The 25,565-nt window shown below is 41.4% G+C and overlaps 2 protein-coding genes across 6 annotated transcripts in view; one reads left to right on the top strand and one right to left on the bottom strand.

Moving 5' to 3' along the window:
- The window catches only part of LOC118405776, a 92,289-nt gene that overhangs the window by 17,735 nt on the left and 48,989 nt on the right, over positions 1-25,565 (bottom strand). The gene's annotated exons all lie outside the window — the stretch shown is intronic.
- The window catches only part of LOC118405741, a 52,474-nt gene that overhangs the window by 7,372 nt on the left and 19,537 nt on the right, over positions 1-25,565 (top strand). Inside the window, exon 1 of one of the 4 annotated variants that reach the window (XM_035805458.1) lies at positions 24-925. The exons of the other annotated variants lie outside the window; for them this stretch is intronic. Within the exon in view, the coding sequence (XP_035661351.1) occupies positions 163-925 (763 nt within the window). The 5' untranslated portion in view covers positions 24-162. Of the gene's footprint in view, positions 1-23; positions 926-25,565 lie in introns of those variants that run through there. 4 annotated transcript variants of the gene reach the window in all.

Raw genomic sequence — 25,565 nt, 5'->3', positions numbered from 1 at the left:
TTGTCGGCATTACAGTCAGGCGCACAGGTTCACATCGCTCAGTACGTCATGCGCACCACCGTTTCCTGGTCGATATATTTGTCAATGATTAAACGGGGCAGCCTAGTCGCGCTGTAGAGTTCTCTCCGGGAGTCAACAGTGCTACTTGAGACTAAAGCCGTCATGGATCTCGGACAACACCTTCTGCTGGGGCTGCTTGTGTCAGTGGTGATACATACAGGGAGGGTTTCTACAGCCGAGTTCAACGTTGTGATTGTCCAGCCACGAAACGCGGAGTACAAGTGGACAGACACAAGCCTGGCGCATGTCACTATGGACCAGGTAGAGCCCGCCGTCCAACTGGCCATAAGGAGTGTGGGAGAAATGGGAATGTTAGGACAGCACAACTTCACTACACATACAGTGGATTCGGAATGCAGTCATTACATGACGCTGGTCCGACTTGTGGACCTGTACTACAAAGCTAACGTTCGGCCTGACGTTCTGATCGGCCCGACGTGCACCTACGCGGTGGGGCACGCCGGGCGACTGGCCAGCCACTGGGCCGTCCCGATCATATCTGCCGGGGGGCAGCCGTCGGCGCTCCGTAATAAGACAGGTGGGTACCACGGCGAGTACAAGACCCTAACTAGAATGGGAGTCACCTATAACAAGATGGCGAACGTTGTTGTGGAACTTCTCTGGAAATACAACTGGAAACGTGTAGCCTTAGTACACTATGACGCCAGGAACCAGCAGAATGACTGCAAATACGGCGCTCAGGCAATCAAGGAAAAACTCGACCGGATCCGCAGCAACACGACCCTAGACGAGAGGGTCCCGGCCGGCAAGGACCCGATTGACTTGGTGCTTGACAAGTCGTACGATAAGGATTCCAACCTTTCTTACGACAACTTTCTTGTCGAGCTAGCAGAGAGAGCTAGAGGTAAGATCTTGGCATCGTCTTAGAATTTTACATGGTTCTTGCCAAACAAACATACCTGCCCCCGACCTTCACGTAATACGAGTATCTTTATTTTGACTCCCCTTCAATAGGAAAGATCAATGTTAACATCTGTTAAATATCAGTAGTCCGGTCCAAAAATCAGTCGAGTCATACGGACGTTACACGGATTCCAACTTAAACAGACAAGTATTTGGAGCTACGATTTACTTGGAGGTTTTTTGTTTTGTTCACAAAGCATGTCGTCTCCTCGATCCGAGTCATTTGACATTCAGGGTTCAGCGAGATTCACAGCCCAAGTGCAAATAGACGGGGAACTCAGAGACATAGAACATGTAATTGCATTAAACGAGAGAGAGATTTGTCCTTCTGCAATCACACAGAAATAAGCCAGTTACGGGCCCCTATGGGCAGAAATCAGCGATACGAAGGCTCATTGGCTGTTTCGTTAATCTAATTTCAACTAACGCAATAACCAAGACGTCCGTGGTAAATCTCTTGTACCACGAAAAATGCATTTTGAGTCTTCAGGCGAAAATTTACAAAAATAATACACTAGGGTGTAACGAACCAGGCATCAGATATTTGATCTGAAATAGAATATCTGTCTACAGTTGTTCCACCATCTCAGCAAATTGAATATTTCAAAGCCGGACACTCGTCTGATGTTGTAGACACACACGTTATTATGGATTGTAAATTTGATTATGGGCCCTCGCAAGAGGCACGCCGACGTTTTTATTGTAGTGCCTCAGGAGTGCTCAAGAGAATCATCAAAAGAGAAAAAAGATTGCCAGCTTAACAAGTCTGGATTTTTTTCCAGCTCTTAGAAAGGAATTTGCACAATAACAACTGACAGCCATGATGTGTATGTTTTTTTTACTCTGAGGCAGTACCCTTCACTATAACACGCTACAATGACAAAACATCCGTGTCCTGGTTCGGCTCCAATTTCCGTAGAATGCTTCTTCCCCCTCATCCAGTTATAGCGGTTATACTAGAAAGTGGCCAGTAGCTGTGCTTGGCGCGATTAATACTTGGCTCACCAATGTCGAGCCGTAACGCACCAGTGCATTGGAGCGCCTCTCCAAACCACTCTCATTCCCAAGTTGTGAAGTGGGGACCATCCATGAGATGTATGAGACGGGTGTAGCCTCCAGTCGGAGACCTTGAACGAGCAAGCATCGCTGTCCCGCTTCACTGTACTTAATTCAATAGTTTCTTGCTCCACAGCGGGGTTCGAGTGCTTGTTCATTTAGTACGGGAACACGGGGACATATCAGAAGATACTGTGGATGGGTGATGCGAATACAACATACGAAAACACGGGGGCATATCAGAAGATAACGTGGATGGGTGATGCTACTACAACCATGTACAGGGCGGGGCGGGCCCAACGCATGTTTAGCGAAGTTTTGAGTATTGTTGTACACCATTGGTAATCTTCTCAATGGCAGGATGTACCGAACATGACTAATGACGATTCACCGTGTCGTTAAAGAGCATGATATAAGAGCACTTTAAACCGATTATGGGTTTGTCGTGTCCCCGATCACGACGCTGAGTTGTGTTTTAAATCAATCAGCGCTGGGACCATTGGGTGTGATTTCTGGTCACCTTCTGTGAGGTGAAACCTGCAGTACGTGCCTCCCTGCAGGTGTGCGGTGCTTTTGGTGTCAATTCAAGCTATAAATCACTTGGGCTGGTTCCGTTTGGCTCAATGTTACTACTACAACTAATGTTCTTGTGTTAGTAAATGTATCTTCCGATACCTGTATCGTCTGCCTTTCCTGTCAGGAGCATTTGACAATCAGTTCTTCAGTGGTCTAACAACAAAAATTCAAATTCACCTGTTTCCCGCCATTCGCGTTAGATGAGTGTAGAACCACCCTAATAACATTATTACGTCAACAATCACATTTAGATAGTTACTTTGATACATTGACATTTTGTCAACTGATTAGTGTTCAATTTGTACAATTTGGAACTCAGAGGTTCTCTGCTGTGTGGACAACACACAGCAAGAGTTCCTGTCAAACGATTGGCCTTTCAAAGGACACCAGTATACGTAATGGTGTAGGTCAGTGCGATTACATCATCCAAATATTTGCTCATTACTGAATGGTCAATTGCCGTGCTTTTCACGGTACATGATATGTAAAAGGCTGACGTTATGCGGAAACTACAAACGTCAATGGTCAACAGTAGTCACCTTAAAGTAAACAACAATGGTAGATGCTACTTCTTATCAATACCGTGCAAAATGTATCATGTCGCATTTAGGAAGAAAAATGACAACACGATAGTTGAAATTACATCCTTCATTCGTATTTCCCGGCTTTGTATCACAGCTGATGATTCCCAATATTGTCTTCTTTATACAATATTTGTTTACCAAATCAACGACGGTTACGGAGAGTCAGGTTCGCACATACTAGTCGGAAAATAACAGAGACATCTATGACGACGTGATATTTTCTGAAAAGAAAGGCGAAGAGCATCCAAATCTGCAATGATCCCCTTGATGCTTTATGGTCCATCCCCTTCAAGTTGTTAATGCGTGTATGATTGTACATGCTGACAGCATCGTAACGTAAAGTACTTCGACATTTCAAATGAATACAATTTTAGGCTTCCGAATACCCACTTACGCACACTGACAGGTAATTTTCACTTTGATCAGCGAGGGAATTTATAACATGCAAGTCTGCCGTATCTTTTATTAGAAGCGGAAAGCGCGAGTAATGAAAATGTCACAATAGAGTCGTCAACGGCATCTAGAAATCACCTCCAACATTTCAACCTTAATAGAAAAACGCGAAAATAGATGCGTCGATGCTTAAGCAATCCTAAAAGTTTTCACGTGTGATCATTCTTCCACCAAAGTGAGCGATGCTGTACTGTAGCTTTAAGTATTACAGCTGTGGCAGCTAATCGTAAGTTTCCGGCCGCCTGTCTGCATAGTTTGAACTTCTTGAAGCGTTGTACTTTTTTTGGGGGGGGGGGGGGGGGGGGTTGACAGTACCATGATAACTAAAAATGACCATTCTAAAATACACTCAAAATGAAAAGTTACAACTATTTTTTCAAATAAAGACGGAACAGGACCAAGAATATTACTTTGGTCCCTAAGCAAACTTGATGACATAGTCGTATATATGATGGGCCTGCATGACGTCATTATCACACTACAGTGATATATATGTTCCTTAGTGGTGAAATCAAACTGGTATTTACGATTTGTCATGTGAGCTATCATGCGAAAGGGACATACATGCAAATACTAGAAAATTCTGACAATGTTTTATTTTATGTTAAGCCATACCGCAATAATATTTGCTCTTCGATATAAAATCATAATGAGAACAGGATAAAACATTACAATGTGATAACAAAGAATTCATAAAACTTTGAATAGTGCAATGTTTTGTATGGATGACTCCGAAACAGGTCAGCTGGATCAATCCATCTGTGTTTCGAAAAATGTTGACTTCAGCCTCTCCGTACGAAGTAAGTTACAGTACAGGCGATTTAGTCATCTGAAGTCAATCAGCAGTTGAGAAGCGTATGTGAAAATAAACAGAACGTACCGGGCACCAAACTAGGCACATTCACTGTGCCATGCAGACCTCTGTATCCTCACTGTTTACTCTACAACTGCACACTCAATAACACAGAACTACAGATGTTATGCCCCACGGTATATGCTAGGTATATTGTTAGGCATAGTGTGTAATCGCGAACTAATAGGTAATTATATCGCCGCGGGTAGTTTATTAACGCTTGGTTTAAAGGCGCGTGTTTATTTTTTTGAAAAGGAATGCTAGCTTTTCGTTGTCATTGAGGTCCTCATAATACAAAACATGTCCAGTATGTGCTGTTTCTTAACGGAAAGTACCCAAATACGTCTGCAATATGCCAGAGGTCAGCGACACCCTCGGCATGCATTTCTAGCTGTTTTCTCGCAGAGAGAGTTTGAGTGCATACAAGTGTCAGGTGCCTAATTTGCATAAGACCAAGTCTTGTTTCCGTTTTTTATTTGGGGTGGGGGTAGGGGTGGGTTTTGGGCTGTGATCTGTTGTAGGAGGTGGATTGTATTCATATACATTATTATACTTTCTTAATTTGCGACGATAACGGTTTATGTTACCTCTCATCTCTACTCATAACTTGAGTGTGCTCAACATTATATTTGTATGAAACAAAAACAAAAAACAAAACATCTTGATATCAGACAAACCCTTAGAATTACTAATGACCGTGAGAACAGCTCGACTGTTCCTTAATCTTCACCTGTTTGCCCGGAATGTTGACACTCCACGGGAACCTTCCCTTTTCTCCCGCCTTTTGTTTCCCAAACACGGGAACAGTTCAGGAGACATGAAAGAAAATAATGGCGGGGTCACGCACGTAACCTGAGGTGGTGTGGGGTTGGCATGAAGGTGTTAGGAAGCTACGATAGATTTTTAGATAAGATCAGTCTAGACCAAGGTCCAAATGCACAGAAGATGTAGGTGATTTGATAGAGAGAAAAAAACGATTTACGGTGTGGTCACGTCGTGCCACTTTAATGTCGACTAGAATTTTCAAGCAACAGAACCAACCACCGACAAGGATTAAGGAAACATTTTCCGTAAGTTAGCATCAGGGAAGATAAATTTTACGGCATACAATGTGCACGCCTATCCCAGGATTGTCATCAGTTTGAACATAGGGCCCTAAAAGACGTCACTAAATGGAATGGAACGGGTTGTTTCACGTTTGTTTCACATTTTCAACCCACAACATGTACCAAGAATGTGTATGTCATGCACTTACCCAACACACGTGACCTTGGGGCTGTTGGGTTCAGTTCTTTTGACCTTTACTCTTCCATTGGGGGCCAGCAAGAAGAATAAGGCGAATACTAAGCGTAATTTTCCAAAAAATACGCAGGGAAATCCCATCGATAGCATTGGCACATGTACCTTAGCACATTAATCTGGACCTTCAGAATTTTACTCGTCGCCTTTCACCACAGAAGTCGCATTTTCCATGAAAATGTTGCACAGAATCACTATTCCCCTGCCCAAAGGCTTTCTATACTTCTACACACGCCATTTCTCTGATCCATGATTTTATCTGTGCCAGCTTGCAATTAACTCAATCAGTTTTCAAATGAGCGCAACGAGTTTCCTGGCACGCCATATATGAAGCTAGAGAACGCAATCATTTTACTGTAATCAGTTGTCGCCGCCGAGTTAACAAGTCTAAGCCTAAAATCTCGATCCCTGGTCCATATCATAATTCATTTAATGACTAAATACGAGCACTTACACATTTCCAGTCATAGTTGAAATTTCAGTCAAGGACGCTTCAAAATAGAAATAGGTAGAAAGCGTTTTACATCTCATCACAGGGACACAGACACGGAGGCGGACGCAGAATGTTACCGTTTCTGTAAAGTTTTGGACAGTTAGATATCTCCTTCATCGTCATAATCAGGTCATACTCGATCTCCAGACTTTTCTTGATTACCCCTGCTAAGTGTGGATGGCTAACAGAAGATACAGATAGAGGAATAAATAAGTGAAATCAACAAAACGCCGTGTGCGCTTGAATTATGGTCTATTGAAATATTGCAAAGCAACGATACCAATATGGCGGCCAGCACCTGCCTACATCATTGATATGAAATTGAGTAAAACCCTCAAGATACAGTACGATTTCAACCTTCATGTCTTTTATTTCAAAAACTCATTCCTGTACGGGTTTAACTAAAATGATGTTTGTAGAGCTTTAATTTATTTTGAACTCTGACAGATGGCTACAACTTTCAGGGAGGAAGCTATCATCATTAATCTTATCATGTTTCCGCCTCAACACATGGTGCATTACAACCGTGCAATCTCCATCCGTGTTCTGCGGAATAAAGTACAAGATACATAAGCCACAAGCCGTTTTCTGAGAAAGCATCATTATTTGTTGTCCTTTCTCAGAAGAGGAAACGATTATGGCCCGTTAAGATAATTTAAGGGAGGTAAACTTTATTTCCTTCTTTGACTAGCAAGCGTCCCCTCTTACAAACTACTGTAACGTTATATGTTTCACGTATACTTTGCGTGTCCGGTGGCATGTTTCTTACGTATCTTTGTAAAGGTAACCCATAACGACACCCTTGTTAAACACTCTTACCATATGCCCTTACTTGTAGGTCAAACACAAGGACCCTACTCTTATTATTTGAGGCACTTGCTTTAAGAGACCTACCCTACATGGCACTTCTATGCTTTTATGACTTCATGTTGTGTTGTTTTATGGCTATTTTATGTTTGTTTTCTCCAAGGAAACGTAATATATGATAAGGTACGTCTGATAATATCGTCTCCAAGCTAAATCTTGTGAGAAAGACTTAACACGATTGGTGGGATTTGTATGCACCTGCCGTTGGTATTGGATAAGTCGATCATCACCTAGGTTTTCAGTATGCGGTGTTAAACGCGATTGTGTACAAGTGCCCATTTGTCACAAGTGGTTATCAACCGTGAATGTTCAAAACACGTTAAATAATTCAAGTGTTTGCGTTCAAGCTGTGTACATAACTGTTGGAGGCATTACGAAAAATTGTAGTTATTTGCATTCCGTGTTGCAACACGCCAGCCATTTAATGACTCATGTAAAATAATGGTAGATACTTTGTTCTCTAGTACAACAGGGAGTGTTGACTCCAGCCGTTTCCATATCAAATACAAACATGTCGCCAATACGAGTGTTTGAACGTTTGAGTTTGTGCCTGGCTCTACCATTGTTCCAACCTTCAGGCCAAAGGTTACGAATGGTGTGCTGAGAAGGTTAATCTTTGCTCTGCTCTCCAGAAATGTTTGCAAGATAAGTTAAAGATGACAACAACGAAAATGGCAAGCAAAGAAGTAGGCAAGCATTTTGAAAACATTTTGAAACGAATGCAATCTTACAAAAGGAAAACAAAATGTTTGCTTTTATTTCAATTTGTACTGACGTGGCTGCTATTGTGTCCGCTTGTCAACCTGGCCTAAGTCTGTGTCACTCCATGTAAGTACATGTGTGTGTGTGGTGATTTATCGGCTATCCTAGCGTTACTTTGTACGTGACTTGTCATTGTAATTGTTCTAACTTCAGTCTTTGTTGCCACGCACAGGTGTGTGTTTTGATTTATCTCTATTCTATATTGTGCGTGGATGGAAAGGTTTACACAAAATAAAGGATTTGTCGGACAAAAACAAACAGGCAAGCTGTGTGGTAGTGCTGTTGCGGATATTCGCATTTAGGTAGCTTTTTGGCTGTGAAATACAGGGTTAATGACCCGTCCTGACATGCCTGAGGTGAGATATATACGGTGTAATAAGACATGGTTAGGTCCTATAACCATCAGATAAAGCACCGAGTGTGCGAGGCGGACGATGTGGTTTACGAGATTGTTAAAGGAACCGTATTCACACAAGGAACGCGGGTCATTAACATTATCATACAACCATTATCATATATCGAACAGACACATGGGTGCGTAGTAAGTCCACACACATGTTTTCGTTTTAAATCTTACACACATTTATTTGTCTGTTACTACAAAACAAATTAATTTATCATTTAAAAACGTTATCTCGTGTAAAGTTAACGTTGTAGAAAAGGTGGCCCAATGAAAACATTGCAAACAGTGGTCAATATGCATAATAATAATGACTGGTGGTCATGGCAAAATGTAGCTTTTTCATTGGTCAACGTCGTCCGGCTAGAAGGTAATAAAGGGCAAATGCCCTGACCCGAGGTGTACATGATGGCATAAGGCCTGGCCGAGTCCTGTTATCACCGAATCTCCGAGCGAGCAACGCGGCTGTTGGTTGGCCAAAGGTATACCGGCCTCATAATCAATGTAAAATGCAGGCTCCTGATTGATCAATCCATTAGTTTTTCATAATAGTTCTCATTGTAATTTTTATCATGTTAGAGAAAACAGGGTTATATAGTGTGTGCCATGCTAGGTGGATGTAGTTATCCTTTTTTAAACTACATTAAGACTCTGATTTCTTTAGGCATTATTCAAAAGTTCACGTGGTGCCACAGCAAACAGAATGAAAGAATAAGGAGGTTAACATGTTATATTTCAGTCTCCAGATGCATTGATTTGTTCTGAAAGACAGATCTCAACTACTGAATATAATGACATTACAGTGCAAGTTCATGGAAACATTTCCACAGATGCGGCAACGGTTGAGTGACCAATAATCTCATTTGTAGCGTAAACTAATTTCACTGATAACTAAATTTTATTTTCTGTCGTTAAAATCAGACTTTTACATCCGGGATCCTATTCAATTGATAATATATTCAATATCATTATAACGTCATAGGCCAGACAAACCGAATTTTCGTTCCTCAACAGTTTCTATCAAGTGGAAAAGGGTCCCAACTGATAAATGATCCCATTGTGTGGTATCAAGTAACTACGTTTGTTACCGTAAACTTATTGTAACATCATGATTGTACTTGTTCATTGTAGTAAATCGTACATTCTGGGACAAGGTTTATACGCCAGGGTGAAGACTTACTGACACAGCAAGTAGATCATAGTGCGTCTATGGAAAATACGTTTTACAATTGATCATCATAAATTGCTCTCTTAGGCCACAACCATGTATTATCTGGGTTCCCTGATGTCTTTAAGCAAAAAAATAAGCAAGGGTGCAGAGATCAGGGACAAAAAAACATGTACGCTCACTAAAATTGCGTGTAACAAAGTGCAGACTTTCCAGTCAGACTCTATTGCATAGAATCTATTTCTACTACTACATTTCGAGAATCAACAGTTAGAATTGGTTCGATCTTGTCCAAGAGAGAAATGAAGTGGATTCGAACATCAGACTAAATGAAGTCTACATAAAGAGCTTTAGCGGGTGGAAGTAATACCAGTAAACGTGATAAACGCGAGGAACATTTTCAAAAGAGCTGTAGTTTACGTTTACATCTTCCAACACACAATCTTGAATAAGCTGTAACCACGGCCAACCCCTATGGGAAGGTGAAAGTGCGTTTCGTGATATTTCAAAAGCGCTTCGTGATTTAAAAAAACAGGAAATGAAAGACTCATGAGAACGAGAAAAGTTAAGTTTACCAACCTCGAAACATGCTGCCAAGATGCTTCTACAAAAAGAAAATCCTAATGGGAATTAAATTCAGGGAAAAAAAGTTTATTGGGTACTGCGTTAAAGGTGATGGTATTATTGACTCAGAAACATTCTAAACATTCTGTGAGGCAGATGAACCAGGCTTCGTTATCATTTTGAAAACATTATACAAATTAAATTGAACAACTGTGTCATGTCTCTGTCAGAATCAGCCGTTTCAGACTGCATCCACTATCTTTCGGCAGTGAGCCAACTGCTAAAAATTTCCCTCAGTTATTCATGTATACAGATTCATTTTGTATATTGTTCTATGTACCCTGATGTCTATGCGTATACGTAACTTCCGACATCGTATTTTGCAACGACGACGCTCTAATTTGTATGATCCATGTCTAATAATGTTTGCCTTTAATTGGCATCTTAATAGAAAAGTAATTTACCACTATGGAATTATAATATTTTCTGTTTCATAATGCATCTCGTCAGTTATATAGCATTTTCTCATCAAGTATTGGTTTCATCGCCAACTTTATCAACACATTAATGATATGAGAGCTGAATACTACATTTGAAGATAGCCACGCCTCAATTTTGAGTTTATCTATTTCCCCAGGGGAACAACATATCGCTTGGGGTTTTCCGTGTAACCCGCACACAAACGTGTACTAAATGGTGAAATACAGCATAAGTTAGTTTGTTTGTTTGTTTGTTTGTTTGTTTGGATCTTTATTTATTCATAAGAAGCTCAAATCGGCCGCTTTTTATTAAGGTCATGATGGAGGTAAGATTCAGATGAAATATAACAGAGATACAGATTACATCGAGTTCTGATAAATCTATCAACACATATCATTACATATACATGGTACAAAAACATATAGTAGAGAATGTATAGAAGGCTCATGGTTTATAATCCGTGTCTATTTGTTTGGGTAATTTCTATTACTTCAAAGGTTTCTTTCAAGAGACTTTTGTCAGATTCTAGTCTGTGTAACACAAACTCGGCTGTCCGGGGCTGTAACTGGCCCCTCCCGGCGGATACGTGTATTAGGCGGGCTGCTATAAGCGATATATAATCAGGATAGTCAGATTACAAGTACATATTTATAAGGTGATAAAGAAATATGTAAACAAAGTACAAAATGTGGTGATAACAAAGACTTGTTTCTTTCTTTCGGGAGCTGATGTCAGAACTCTGATACTTATTCGCGAGGTACAGAATTGTGCCCAAATGTCATCAACTGTTACCGTGACTAGCATGCCGAAGTATTGAGATGTAGGGTGGGCGGGCAGCACAGTTTCCCCCGATTAGATTATATACTCGTCACGTCAAAGCAAGCATCGGAATCATTTTGATAACGAGCTTGTATTACTGCTTATCCTATCAACACACGTCATAGGAAACTAACCATTTTTGAGATGTCTACGCCATGACCATGCTGCCCTGGGAGGCGGCAGTGTGTTGGTGGGCAGTGCCATTTCTTTTCAATTAGGCAACACTAACTTCATCATATGTATGACATCCGAGTCCTTTTCGAAAATACGTTTGCGATCATACGAAAAACAAGCTGTAAATGAGCAAATGTAGACCGTGAATAGCGAAAAAATTATCGGAAAACCATGTGGATAATACAACTAAGCAGAAACATGCCAGAGAAGAAGATAGAAAGGAACAAAAATAGATGATTTATTGTTTGGTATACTATGCCTGGTGTGTTTGGTCATTCCAATAAATATATTTCATGATATTTCATACTGAAGACAACTTTTTCGCGCGCTCGCACCAATTTTGCGGCGCGTGGCCGATGTCATTCATTCAATCTAATCAGAATGGACTTAGCGCTTTTCGTGTTGGCATTTAGCGGCAAGCGAATCTCTTAGGCCTGCCTAGCATCCTCAATTATCTGAAAATTTTGGCTTAGTTTAGTTCAATTTTGTCCCAATAAACTTGTTGTAGAAATGGTGCGTTCTTAGACCCTCCGGCGCAGTTTGCTGCATAAGCGGACAGACCGATGGTCTTGCTCTCTCCTATTGCCTTCGCCAAGGAGTTACTAGAATGTTTTCGTTCCTGTTTGTTTGTGTGTCTGATTGTGAACAGCATAACTTGAGAAGTACGTAGTGGGTGGGTTTTTATAACATTTGGTAGGTGGGCAGGGTAGGGATAACCAGGATGAAGTTCGATAATGGGACACCTAGCGGCTTTCTACAATACTGCTGCGGAACCGCTGGTTTTTGTATCTTGCCATTTTCTTCATGTGGGGGTATTAATTATGATTGTATATATATCAACCAGAGTTCGTGGAAGGATCATTGTAATTTCTTTCTATTTCAAGAAATTAACCAAACCGTTTAAGTATTTCTTTTTACCGAAGGGACATATCTGATGGCTCAGAGGTTGACATTTACTTCAGACATCTTGCTATGAATAGTATACATGACTCCTTCCTTTTGTCTCATCTTATGATATAGAGCTCGATGGAGAGCGTAACGCGTATTCACCAAATGAACTGAATTTCATCGGTGTCAAATATTTCACGGACTTGCAGCTACTCTGTCATTGGTCGAGCTGCTAATTGTCACTCCGTCATTGGGTGAACTGCTAGCTGTGTCAGGTTCGGTGTAGTCTACCAAAACATGTAACATGCATTGGCATAATACCGGTCATAAGCCTTATACCGGTCGATTAAAAATAGTGGAACTTAAAGAGATCTACACATGCAACAATAGTTATTTCTGAGGTATGCACACTTCAGACATCTAGGTGTCCAATACATAATTTACAAAGCATCGATAACAATGCATTCGAAGACAACAAGGCCAAAAGTTTTCAGGTCATTTTCGGGGCAGGCGAGCTCGTCGTGGGACAAACACACGTTCATCGCCAGATTTGTAGATAATAATCACATGTGCTCACGGCACAAGACGAGCATGATTCAACAGCAATCTTGAATTTCTTTTGGTGACCTACAACTCGTGTAAAAGTGTGAGGAACCGTTGCATTATCGCCCGGATCTACGGCTGAATGGGTCAAATTGAACGTACGCCGCCATTTTCCCGCCATTTTTAATGCTACGGCCAGCAGTAAAGTTTTACGTCATAGCGGTTGTGACGGACCAAAATTAAATGAAAATTCTTGTCAGTATACGCCCATTTTCTCATGACTTTTTGTATGCTCATGCAGATTTTTGTTTTGTGCAACTACTAACAGGAAAGAAAGGAACAACAGAGGATGTATAAAGGTACATAGCGGCAGTTAATTGTGCCGTGTTTCGTTCGGCCGGTATAGTGCACCCCCTTCCAACCACGCGCCCGTTCTCCGTGCAATTCCGCGGTGTGTTCCAATTACGATATTATGTTTTTAGCAGGACCAGAGAGACAAAATAATTTACACAGAAGAAGTGGCAAAGGTAAGCTGTAACAGCAACATGTAACTGGAGAAAATGATGCGTTGATCATTTGCCAAATTAGCATTGCTTGAGAAATTGCAGTAAACCGACCGGTATTATGCCAATGGATGTTACAGGCGGGACGAATCAGAAGGACCACGTGACTGGTTCTGTGTAATGGATGTGAAAGATAGTTTTTTAGGCGATTGATGGCTCATTGTCTGCTCTAATATATAATTGACATCATGATCAGCTTATTCGTGGATCTATTAAGAATTGACGCTACGTTCAACGGTTTTCACCGCCTCCTTTAAACAGAATATAGGAGCTGTTCGAGTCATGAGTTTTCTCATCAGGACATTCATGCCAACCAAGTGTGTTGTGTTATATCAGAGTCTGCGTGCAGAAAACTTGCAACAGCTGCAACATATTCCTCCCGCCGTGAGTTCAATATTGGATTCGGGGATTTCGGACTACGAAATGTCAGTTGATTTTGGAAATTGAAACAGGCGGGATAAGACTTTCATGAAAGAAAATATCCACCTGCATGCTTGTCTTGCTTGCTTGGTATGTACGTCGAATGCTGCCTCTAGTCGCTACTCGAACCTGTCACCCAGATTGTTGTTAGGGGCCTACGCGTATGCTAGCTCTTCGGCACCCTAAAGGCCAAACATGTCTCGGGTGAAATTTTGCCACAGACCCCCCAAAAGACACTTAACTGTTAATTGTATTCAGTTGGGTAAAATCACTGGGGTGAGCTTAGTTAGCCAGGCGGGGATAGAAGCCGAGGGGACTCTGACTGCAGCCCGGGGGAAGACTGGTGACCAGGTCAGAACCAACATCGCTCCCCAGTACTGCCTGCCCAACTGAGTCCGCGTGTCTTAGATACGGTAACGTTATACATGTGGGTATTACGGGTTGTGTAATACGTTTGCAACGGACTTTGTCATTAATTTTCTTAAGTTTTCTGCTTTTCTCAAATTTCATGATTATAACTCACTCTCATATTCTTGAACACGTATAACCGTTATATAACGTTACGTGAGGTAATGTTAACATGGCGCCTGCGCAAAATTACAATTTACGCACTTAAATTTTGTTTTACCGACTGGTTCATGCAACTCACGCTCGTAAGTTCTATCTGGCTGGATGGGGAATGACTCTCCAGAATCACAAGCATGCGTTTTAGCAGCCGCTCGTTAAGAGACAAACCCTTACGGACTTTCTAAGTGGAGAAAACTTCGCCTTTACCCATCAGGCTAAAACTCTCACGTCTAAAACTACAGCGGACATGGTAAGGCGTTTTCTGCCAGCTAGCTTTTATTTTCCAAATGCTCTTCTGACCTAGAGTATAGCCACCTGGCGAGGAATTGCATTCCAGCTTGGGTACTTTAATATGGGTCTTGTAAGGACACCGTGGATGAAAATAGAAAAGTCCAGACATGGTATATATTGGTTATCATAGCGACAAAGCTAGAATGGCAAGCGAAGAGAGCTCAAGCTTATGCAATTTTGATGTTTTGTCTTGCTGCGCTAGAGTTCAATCTAATTACATTTTTATATTTCTTACGTAGTATGTTATATATATATTTTTCTTTTCTTAGATTTCACTACCTACAATTGTCTAACACTTCAGCAAAACAAGAGGACTTTTTTAACCAAAAAATCCTAGCAAGCATACCGTTTCCCACTCGGAACTAAGCAGAAGGTGTAACGTTACGGACAGTGTAAGGAGAACACACTACATACTCCGTAACGTAACACCTTCTGCTACTGCAAGTGTACTGCAGGTGCACACCCGACCCCCTCCCCCTATCGCGAAACAAGTTTTGATAGTACCTAGTGATGCATGTGTCCCACAATTCTTTTCGCGTATATAAGCTCTCAGAATTGAGGGCACGTTTTTACATATCTCCAAGTACAGCCGGCACTTATCTTCGACCTATCCGACCCTCAAGTGTGTAATGCTGTAATTTTACAGAAGTCTATTGGGGTCAAAGCTAATACAATGTGGCAATAGCCCAAACCAATAACTTATTCGTCTGGGGTCCAACGCGAAGTACTACAGATTCTGAAGTTCTCGCAGTGAAAAGGTTGATGTCTTGTTGAACCATAGTATCCTAACTCCGCTAAGGTAGTAAAAGGGCTGCTTCAAGTCTTCAGTTGACGCTAAATCTTTACAGGGCAAGGCTCAGTCAAGGAAATTGATTGTATATAAGGATGTCACCAGGCTGAAATGCACGAACCAGGAGAAGCTTGCGAGTCCATTAACTATATCATCTTAGGTTCACAGATAAGTCATACAAAAGATTCTAATGGACTCAGGTGGTAGAGTTGTACGCAGAAATGCAGACAATGGGGAGTGAGCTTGTACTTGTTTACGGAAAAGTGCTGTTCCTTGAAAGTTCAAATACAGCGTTGTATCTGACGAGTATCTGTATCACTCCGGCACCTCCTTCCACAGGTTTTCCCGGAACACGTCCAAACGGCGATTTTACAATTCTCCCACTCTATTCCTATACTATAGCTAACGTCGTAATGCCAACACCATACAGGCATGCAATTGCAGTTTGCAGTTGTAGAATTTACATGTAGACACAACTACGGTGTTCAATGCGGGGTCATTCCCTTGGGTTTACCAATATGTATATGAAGCGCAACTGGATTAGCGTAATTTTCGCTGCTTTCCAGTAATTAATGACAATTATTCTAATGGTGAATGTGACCACATCATTACAAAAGCCGCCAGTTCAGGAGAGACTGTGCAAATACATTTTTTTGTATTATACAATAGATGTAGTAGATACGAAATTTTACTTGTGAATGCCCGTGTTATGAGGTTAAAAGAAACAAGCTTTTCGAAACAACTAAGCGATCTCCCTGAGCGTCCACTATCTAGCAGACCTCCAAAAACTAAAATTACAAAACATGCTTATCAGTAACACGTGGCACTATTCATCAACCACTGCTTCCAGAGATAAGGCACCCCCAGTAATGTATGAAGCAATATCACATGGATTCGTAGAATTGACTTTTTTTACCCATTTCCGTTATTATATCTGATTGCATTTATATAGCCTTTGGTTTAAATTTGCTATTCGAGATTCTAAAATATATCAAATATTACATATTGTCAAGCTTTATTCAAGCAAACTATTAGAAAGCCTCCTTATTCTTGCCCTATAGTGTTTAGTTAAAGTCTCATAATGTCACAAGTCAGCTAGAACGATTAACTTCAAAATTACTGCAATCCTCCCAGCAACTACTGTCAATCATGCACTAGTAGACGCATGGGCATAGAATAAACCATACCATGGACAGCTTGGACACACCCTTGTGAGTCCTCATGTAATTGTACAGTTGACTCCGAACATGTTACCTTCGTATCAAACTTGGAGATATGACAGGTAGACTCCCTGTTAGCTATAGATAAGCATAATCTCCCTGCCGCTACGTGCCCCTTATCTAGTTACCTATTTGTCTATATGAAATAAACAGAGATTGCGGCTTAGATAGGTGATCTGATACTGGATTACGAATCCTCCCCTTGGGCTACATGCATATAGCGTTATTTCAATGCTTGGTGGTTAAATCTGGAAGAGTCAGACCGAAACGTTTCATGTATACGTAATTTCACAATTTTAGTGACTGCAGTTAGAGATACAAATTCCGTGTTTAATCATCCAGCACGGTGGCCGTCATAACCACGTGAGTGCAGCAATCCATCCATTCACAGTAGCTTAATGTACTGTTGATTGAATTCCATATCATTTTGAGGGGATAGGTAAGCCCAATTTGAATCTAATTTGAATACGGTTCTAGTTTGAATCTAATTTGAATACGGTTCTAGTTTTTGACAACAGATATTCATTGTGAACTTTATCGGGTTTGCGGTAAGATCGAACCTTTGAAGAGTCTTTTTACAATCATTTCGTATAAGGCACCGAGTTAAGAGCCAATTTAGTTTAAGTATGCATCTGCAACGCACCCGATGACAGGGCAAGGCTTGTAGTATGTGATAAGGCTGGTTAATAACAGTCATTGAATGCTGTCAAGTCAGAACGCCTGCACCTTTGATATGTTGATCAACGTACGAGGGTATGACGGCCCGCCTCGGTAAACATTGACTGGTATGCGGTGATGATGATGATGATGATATATTATATATATATATATATATATATATATATATATATATATATATATATATATATATATATATATATATATATATATATATAGAGAGAGAGAGAGAGAGAGAGAGAGAGAGAGAGAGAGAGAGAGAGAGAGAGAGAGAGAGAGAGAGAGAGATCGGGAAAGTCTTATTCTGCTTGGATGCAATCAGAGAACCGAGCTGGAGCTAGAATAATATGGATTCCAGACTACTCCTAATCCACCACCAACCTTGGCTAGGGAGTGGTCGGAAAAAAGTCGTGGAAAGTTCCCTACGTGTGACAGGGGCTTTCAGGGGGGTCTTATTTCCTCCGAGAACGTATTGATTTTCTTATTGATAACCAACCACATGAGTCCTAGAGGCCAGAGGTTCCCTTCCATGACGTCAACACTGACCGTTGAAAATGGGGCGATTCAAAACTTTCCCCTTTACAGCCATAAATTCTAATTGTCTGATGCACTTTCGCCAACCTCACTTTACCCACAGATGAAACTGATAATTTCTTCACTACCGCAAGATTGACCCAGGGGTTTGTGACCATCTCTTAAAACCGGGAATCGTGAACAGCTTGCGAGCTGGCTTTGACCTCTGTGCCCTGACCATACGCGGGGATGGACTGGAAATGTGCTGATAATCAGACGCCGGTGCTGGTACAGCCTATATGATGAACCGAACGTACGGACCAAAAACTATTACTGAGCCGCGCCCGCTACGTGAAATTGGCGCATGGCTTTCCAGCTACACTTATTGTAGAACGGTAGTGATCATCTGAGAGATGGGTCGCATCGAGTAAGGTGCCGTCTCTCGTTTGCTTACTTTAGTTCATTTCCAGGTCTATGGAAACCAGGAAAACCGCGAAGATAAAATTACCCCTACATTTGTTTTATTTTACATTGCGCTGTGCAAGTCAATCCATACTCTACTTTAAAATCAAATACACAGCCATATATTCCTAGTGCATACGTCTTGCTTAGTTATAATGTACATGTAACGATTGAAGACTATATTGTCCCATGCTGGCGCCGTGTAAATGCCATAATATGGGTGCTTGAGGAGGATTGTCAGCCTAAAGGTTTTTTGGTAAGTTTAGGACGGGAATTGTAAAATCAATAATATCTCATGTTGATGGATCGGTTGATGGATTTTAGTGACTGATTACATGGTTAGTTGTTTGGTGGTTAGCTAAACCAAATATTCCGACAGAAACAGTTTAGGCAAGGAACAAATTCTCGTTGAAAATTTTACCATATTCTACCGTTTCCTGATAATTGAAAAGGAGGTTCATGTTATAAGTGCACATGCACTGAGAATTGCATGGTGGGTAATATGGCAACAGTGAAGTCTCTAGCCTGTTTAGTGCTTGTCTCGACTAGGCTTGATACGTGTTTGGTTTGTGTCTCAGGGGCCTTCGCCCTTCGCCTATATTACCCCAAAATAGACACAATAAACGTTGCAACAAGCGAAATTGCACATGCATATTCGCTGCGCATTATCAGTTGGAACCATGAACTTCCTTATAGTTGTAGTTGTTGTCCACCTCCACTTCTACATCCCCATGCATGATTTCTCTCCAGGATTTTATGCCAGTGCAGCATAGGAATAGACATGACATGATATACCAAGTCTCAGAACTCTCGAATATTCGATGGGATTCGTGATAAATTGATCATGGATCACTTCGTTTGAAAGTACCAGCAGGCAAATAGAAATAGATGACCAAGTGTAGCGCTTTCTTCCCAGGGCGCCGATCCGAGCACATCATTCTTGCTCAGAGAGGTACATGGTAGCTTTTGCTATAAGTATGAGAACACTGTGCTTTTAGCACAACAAAGAAAGATAAATAGAGCTGATGCTGTGTACGATACTTGGCAGCACAGTGGTTACTAATGCACAATTCCATGGGAACCGTAATATCCAGTTATCAAAATAAATGACAATCGACTACGCACGGTGTATCGTCAGTTATGTTCCCTTTTGTTCTAGCAGACCCGTTGGCTGATGCAATCATGCTGAATACACTAGATGTAAAAGACATGTTCCTATGTCACCACCTTCTCTTGCTTCTTTCCCGCGATTTACAAATACATGTACTTATCTATTAAATGCATGGTCTTAATACTCAAAACCATACATTTAATGTACCCGTGGTTATATGCAACAAAACTCCGAAATAAAATTAAAGGCATATAGAGAAATGTCGTTTTAACGGATGCCCTATTGTCGTAATATTCTAAATGTCGTAATTAGTTAAAGTTGTAAGCCTTAGGACATTTGTGGTATACGTAGTCAACAGTCTTACTAAGATACTACCTAAGTACTCAAACAAGCAGGAAGAATCTTGTCCCTGACCATTCTATTAGATATCAAATAATTGAAAACACAGGATTAAGATAATATACAGCCTATTACTGTATCAAAGTTCACAGACACAACACCATCCACTGAGTATTCGTGTCACGAATGTGCGGCTAACTACAGTGACAAGTTGGGGCTTTTCCATCACGCCAAGGGAGCGACTTTCACATCTTCATTTCTTACTTCGCCCGAAGAGAAGTCTCTTTGATCACCAATGCAATGACGACGCTACGAACAGGCAAGCCACCAGAGTTAAGGAAAAGATATAGCGGCTGGATTTCCTGATAGTCAGACCCCTGCGAGCACCCAGACAAAGTGACGCCGCTTAAAGTTACAAGCGTTTGTGTCCTTAGAGGCTGACATGTACAGTCCGGTTTTCTTCCTAAAAGGCTTGAAGACAGTCAAATTGACAATTTCCATGCTAGACATGTACTGAGACCTTTAATGCGCGCGTCAAGAAAAGGAACAGCCAAAGCGTCTTCTATAGACCCGATTAACTCAGACGTCATGGAAACACGAGGCAAAGGTTTGGAAATTTTAGGGGACAAAATGGCGTCGTTTGAAATATCAATACATTCCTCAACGGCAGCTACACTACAGGCTGTTACAATGAAGCTTGAAAGGCATGTCTTTATTTGGGTAATTCCAAACATGCTCATGGCATACATTTAGTTGGAGGGGATCATGTTTGTTGATATTTGCAATTGCTGGAAATGTGTACACTGCGACCAGCTCTACCGTTCCAACCCCAGCTCCTAGCGACTGGAGAGAGAGCGCGTATTTGTTGCTAAGTATGTGAAGTAATCAAAGCACTGCGCTGTTTGAGGCAATAAGAGGTTTGTTTGAACCAGGGACCGTAAATATGCCCGTGGCTCACCGTGCTTGACACACGGCCTAATAACAACACTATCTAACACACAACATGATAAACACATTTACGACCTCATTAAAGACAGCACGAATGGCTTTGATAAGTATGCGTGGACAGTCGCATGTGCGTTTCATATCTGAAGATGGAAACCAAGGGTACGGGTTGTGCCGTAAAGCTTCTAGTAATATAATCGCTTTCTCCTTAGGCGCGTATGTGGTTTACTTTCTTTGTGTTATTTGTTTGAACCTTCATCTGTTTGTTTGAACCTCCGGAAGGACTTTCACCTTTGTCGGGAGTACCATCCTTTTGATTAATTTATAAAATAATTGTATGCGGGTACGTATTGAGGTCTCAAAGAAACATGGCGATTTCGACAGTATGTTCAGGTACTACAGTAACACAGGCCGCAACCCCTCGCTGAAAACAGTGGGGTATAATCAAAGGACAGTTGGTAAGTTGTCTTCGATGAATGACCCCTTATTGGAGGGAGATAGTTGGAATTGAGAAAGACGGGAACGGAAGGATCACTAACACCTGTGATGGCTAGGGTTATTCATAAAATAAAGGTCTCACGCAGGTATGAAATATTCGATTTCTTGGGATTTTGCCGCAGATGAAGGTATAGGCAGGTTGCCACGCCCATCGATTGTACGGCTCATGCAGCCTGAGAGGCCGGACAGACGCAAGCAGTGCGCCTCGCGAGGCAGAGTGGCTTACCAAGGTCGCCGTCGGCGAATGCCTTCTCTGGGAATAGTCGTGACACTGAGGTGGAAAGATTTCCATTATATGTTTGACAGCTAATTTCCCATCTTTCTCCCTGTGCTTTCCACCCGACTGCAGACAATGAGCAATTCCATATCTCTGAAAAACGATTTTTGCGCCCATTTAATGACTTATCTGTGAAAATGCCACTTATCCCTTTTTTATCATTTTATCTTTCCCTTGCGCTAATGGGAAAATTTCTGAACACATCAGCGTAAAGGGTGGGCAAAAGGTCGGTCAAGTATCTGTACGGGTTATACGAGGGGCGTGCAATAAGTAATGGTCCTGACCCACTTCCAGTTGTCTGATCTAAATGAAATTTTGTATGTGTAATGAGTCATATCTCTATGGGTTATGTTGCAAAAGACAGCTCTGAACTAATTGTGGTTTCTGATTTACTGGTGTTTGAACTTAGTCAGGTGCGAAATGGACCAGGTGTGAAATGGAACCAGTTGAGTGTCGCGCAGTGATCCGGTTTTTGTATTTGAAAGGACGCACACCAAAGAAGACTTTTGATGAAATAAATGAAACTTATGGTGATGATGCCCCATCATATGACCTTGTAAAACGCTGGCATCCTGAATTCAAACGTGGCTGGAAGTCTGTGGAAACAGCTCCCAGACCTGGTCGTCCCTCTTGTGCCATTGATGAGGCATCAGTTGGAGGACCAACCTGGGGTATCCTACAAAATCGGTGTCCAGAGCTGCATCAAACGATGGGAGAAATGCATAACTCTGGGTGATTCCTATGAAGAGAAAGACTAATAACTGTGCCAAGTTTCATTAATCTCCTGCTATGGGAAATGGGTCAGGACCATTACTAATTGCACGCCCCTCGTAGTTCCTGGTGATTTTTTTATACTAAATTATAGAAAGTAACAAATCGGATGTTTTTCTCTAAAATTTGACCATATAGAATTTATTCGATGGCTGCAAAAATGATGATTATATTATCGGAAACCAGCTATCAACCAGACATCAATACTGCAGCGGAACTTCCGGGCTTGATATCTCGAGTTCTGGACATGCTGTGGTCATTTACAATCTACATTCCACGACAAATGGTGTTTATCTTCTCTTCTTTTTAAATTACAGTTACCGTATCGACACAGTCGTTGTTCCAGAGGGTGCAGTTATGTCTTGCTGTTTCAATGTGTAGTTTTTTTGCGACAGATAAAAGTATTTAAAACTAGAGTTTGACGACCCTATACTTATACTTATTTAGAGCTTTGTAGAGTTAATGCAAATAATTTACATATTTTACATAATTTGTGCATGGTGATGTTCATCAATGATAAACGTACAAACACGATTCCCACCATTTATCATTAATCTGTTTTACCTTTTCCCCCGTAGAATATGCAAATCAGTTCCTCATTTGCATATTTGGTGTCTGGTTATGTTCCACCTATCACAAATTACATGTGGTACATTTATTGAAGTCCAGTTATGGACAACAATGGAATTGTAAAATTTCCCTATTGATTATGCAAATTAAGTGCCGTTTGCATAACATGCATATCGTCATTAATATCTTTGCCTATGCTACCTGCATGCGTAAAATGATGGAAATCAGTCGTTCCTTTCCTCAGTTATCCTCTTTGGAATGTCTTGACAAAAACGTTCTTGCAGTTCCAAAATTAAAAGTTAGGGGGCTCAAACCTGGCCCACCTTGTCCTGGCGTTGAGTGCGATCCACCACCCATATGTCAGGACCATATCATGTCCGGGGCAAGAGATGTATTGAAAAAAACTGCTATTATAGAATATGTACCCAATTTGCATAGTTAATATTTCACTTTGTACGTTTTGTTCTAAGCTACATACGAAAATAATGAAAATCCGTTTATTCCTTTCTTAAGTTATCCTCTTCGGAATTTTTCTTACAGAAATGCCACTGCAATCCCAATCTTAGCCTTTAGAGGGCCAAAAGGTTCGTCACTTCTAACCGAGCACAAGAGCTATCTAACGCTTAAACATCAAGACGATAGCTTCTTCGGAACACGAGATATCAAAACATGTTCTGCTGCAGTACCAAGGGAAACCGCTCGAGGCCCAAAATCTAATCATTTCCAGTGTTCGTCACACCCCACCAATACACCAAGTATGAAAGCAATCCACCCAGCCTTTCTTGAGTTATCTTGTTGACAGACAGACAGACAAACAGACAGACACACACACACACACACATGAATATTTCATGGCGGTTAATAATGGCTGTTATACGAACGGACTATCTAATTGCCTAATTGAACGGCTGTAAAACTTACGGTCAAAGTGAACGTATAACGTTAGCTCACAGATTGTGGAAGACGACAGGCGGGGAAACAAATTAAATCATAAAAGTCACGGCATGCAAGTGAGAGATAAGTTCTGACTGACGTCGCCTCTAAATTAAGGCTTGCCTTTTTCGTAGTTTTGACTAATTGTGGAGACGTAAGGGTGAAGGTCAAATGTAAAGGCCAAATGTACAGTACGAACGAGGGTGAACACAACGCGCAGGCGCGCATATAGGGCTCAAGACAAGTCCTTGATTACAGCAAACCTGGAATACTTATTAGGAAGACCCATCTCCTTATACACACATCACGTAAATGAAGATGTGAATGTTCATCACATAACGTTATATATAATATGGTGGATATCCCCTTTCAAGGCAATGAACATGCAGACATTCACCATTGAATAGAGATAAAATTTGATGCTGTTTTCAAATAGAAGAAAGTTTTGTTTTTATTTTTCGATCTTTCTTTTACAGACTAATAAGAGTGACAATTATTGTTATCGATCATTCTTACAAATCTAACATATTCCTGTTAACTGATTTCGTTGAAAATGGTCAAGTTATATTACACAGTGGCAAAATATCAGAAGGATATTTCAGAGCCTGGTTTTAGAAATGTTAGTCCGAGAATGTGTCGACATGAAAGCCAGCTGGTATCCTCTGCCTGATCAAAGAGCCCGACAGTTTCGAACGGTTACAGTATAGGACAACGTGTACTAGCTAGGGCAACGGTGCCGGATAGGGCAACGGGTACTGGGTGGGGCACCAAGGAGAGAAGACAGGGGTGGACACCAGACTATCGACCTGCAGCTGTCAGCGTCAACATCTCTTACCACGGCCGTCACCAGAAACATTAGTAATCAGCACCTTGACATTAACCTTAACCGATACAAAGCGGGCGCGAAGTGTGAAGGTCGCCGTGACCTTTCCGTAGGTAATCTTGCACTTGAGTGAAATACAGTCGTGACGGTTCTTCACGAGTGAAGATAGTGTAGATGTCTGATGAAGCATGAAGTACGAAGTGCTTCACAATGGAGCTGTTGATAAGGGCGCACTATTGAATTACAATCTCAGATTTGGCATGTTCGTGGTGTTCCTGGTGGGATCGGGAGTGAATGGTAGCAAGTTTGCTATGCCCGATATCGCCCTCTTTATCCTTCAGCTCGAGCAAATCAATAGAAGAAATGGCGCGTTGCAAAATAGCTTAGTGCCTTCATAACGATTAGCGTTTATCTTATGTCCGTTAGTTCATATCACCTTAAGTCATTTTACGAGCGGATTGGACCCCATCGAAGTTATAGGAAATGATATGGTAGTTGAACACACATATCGATACCTACTGTAGTGCCTGCCCATGGGCCTATGAGTTGCGCGCCACCGCAAGGCGTGGGCAGCAAAGGCGTGGGCAGCAAAATTAACTTTATCCTTGGCAAATTCCATTTTGTGATGAAAACGTTACGTCATATTCAAGAATCCCCTCACCGGTCCCGTACGCTCACCGACCGTATGGGCAGCAAAGTAATTCAAGAATATGACATGAACTTGATTACACTCTTGGCCAGATTTCTATCAACAAACCTCGCTGGACCGTGAAGAGATTTCATTCCCGTGGCAGTACCATTGATGCACTCACATGTGATAATTACGTTACC

The sequence above is a fragment of the Branchiostoma floridae genome, chromosome 2 (genome assembly GCF_000003815.2).
Source record: "Branchiostoma floridae strain S238N-H82 chromosome 2, Bfl_VNyyK, whole genome shotgun sequence".
NCBI classification, from domain to species: domain Eukaryota; kingdom Metazoa; phylum Chordata; class Leptocardii; order Amphioxiformes; family Branchiostomatidae; genus Branchiostoma; species Branchiostoma floridae.
This window is presented reverse-complemented; position numbering and strand designations above follow the sequence as displayed.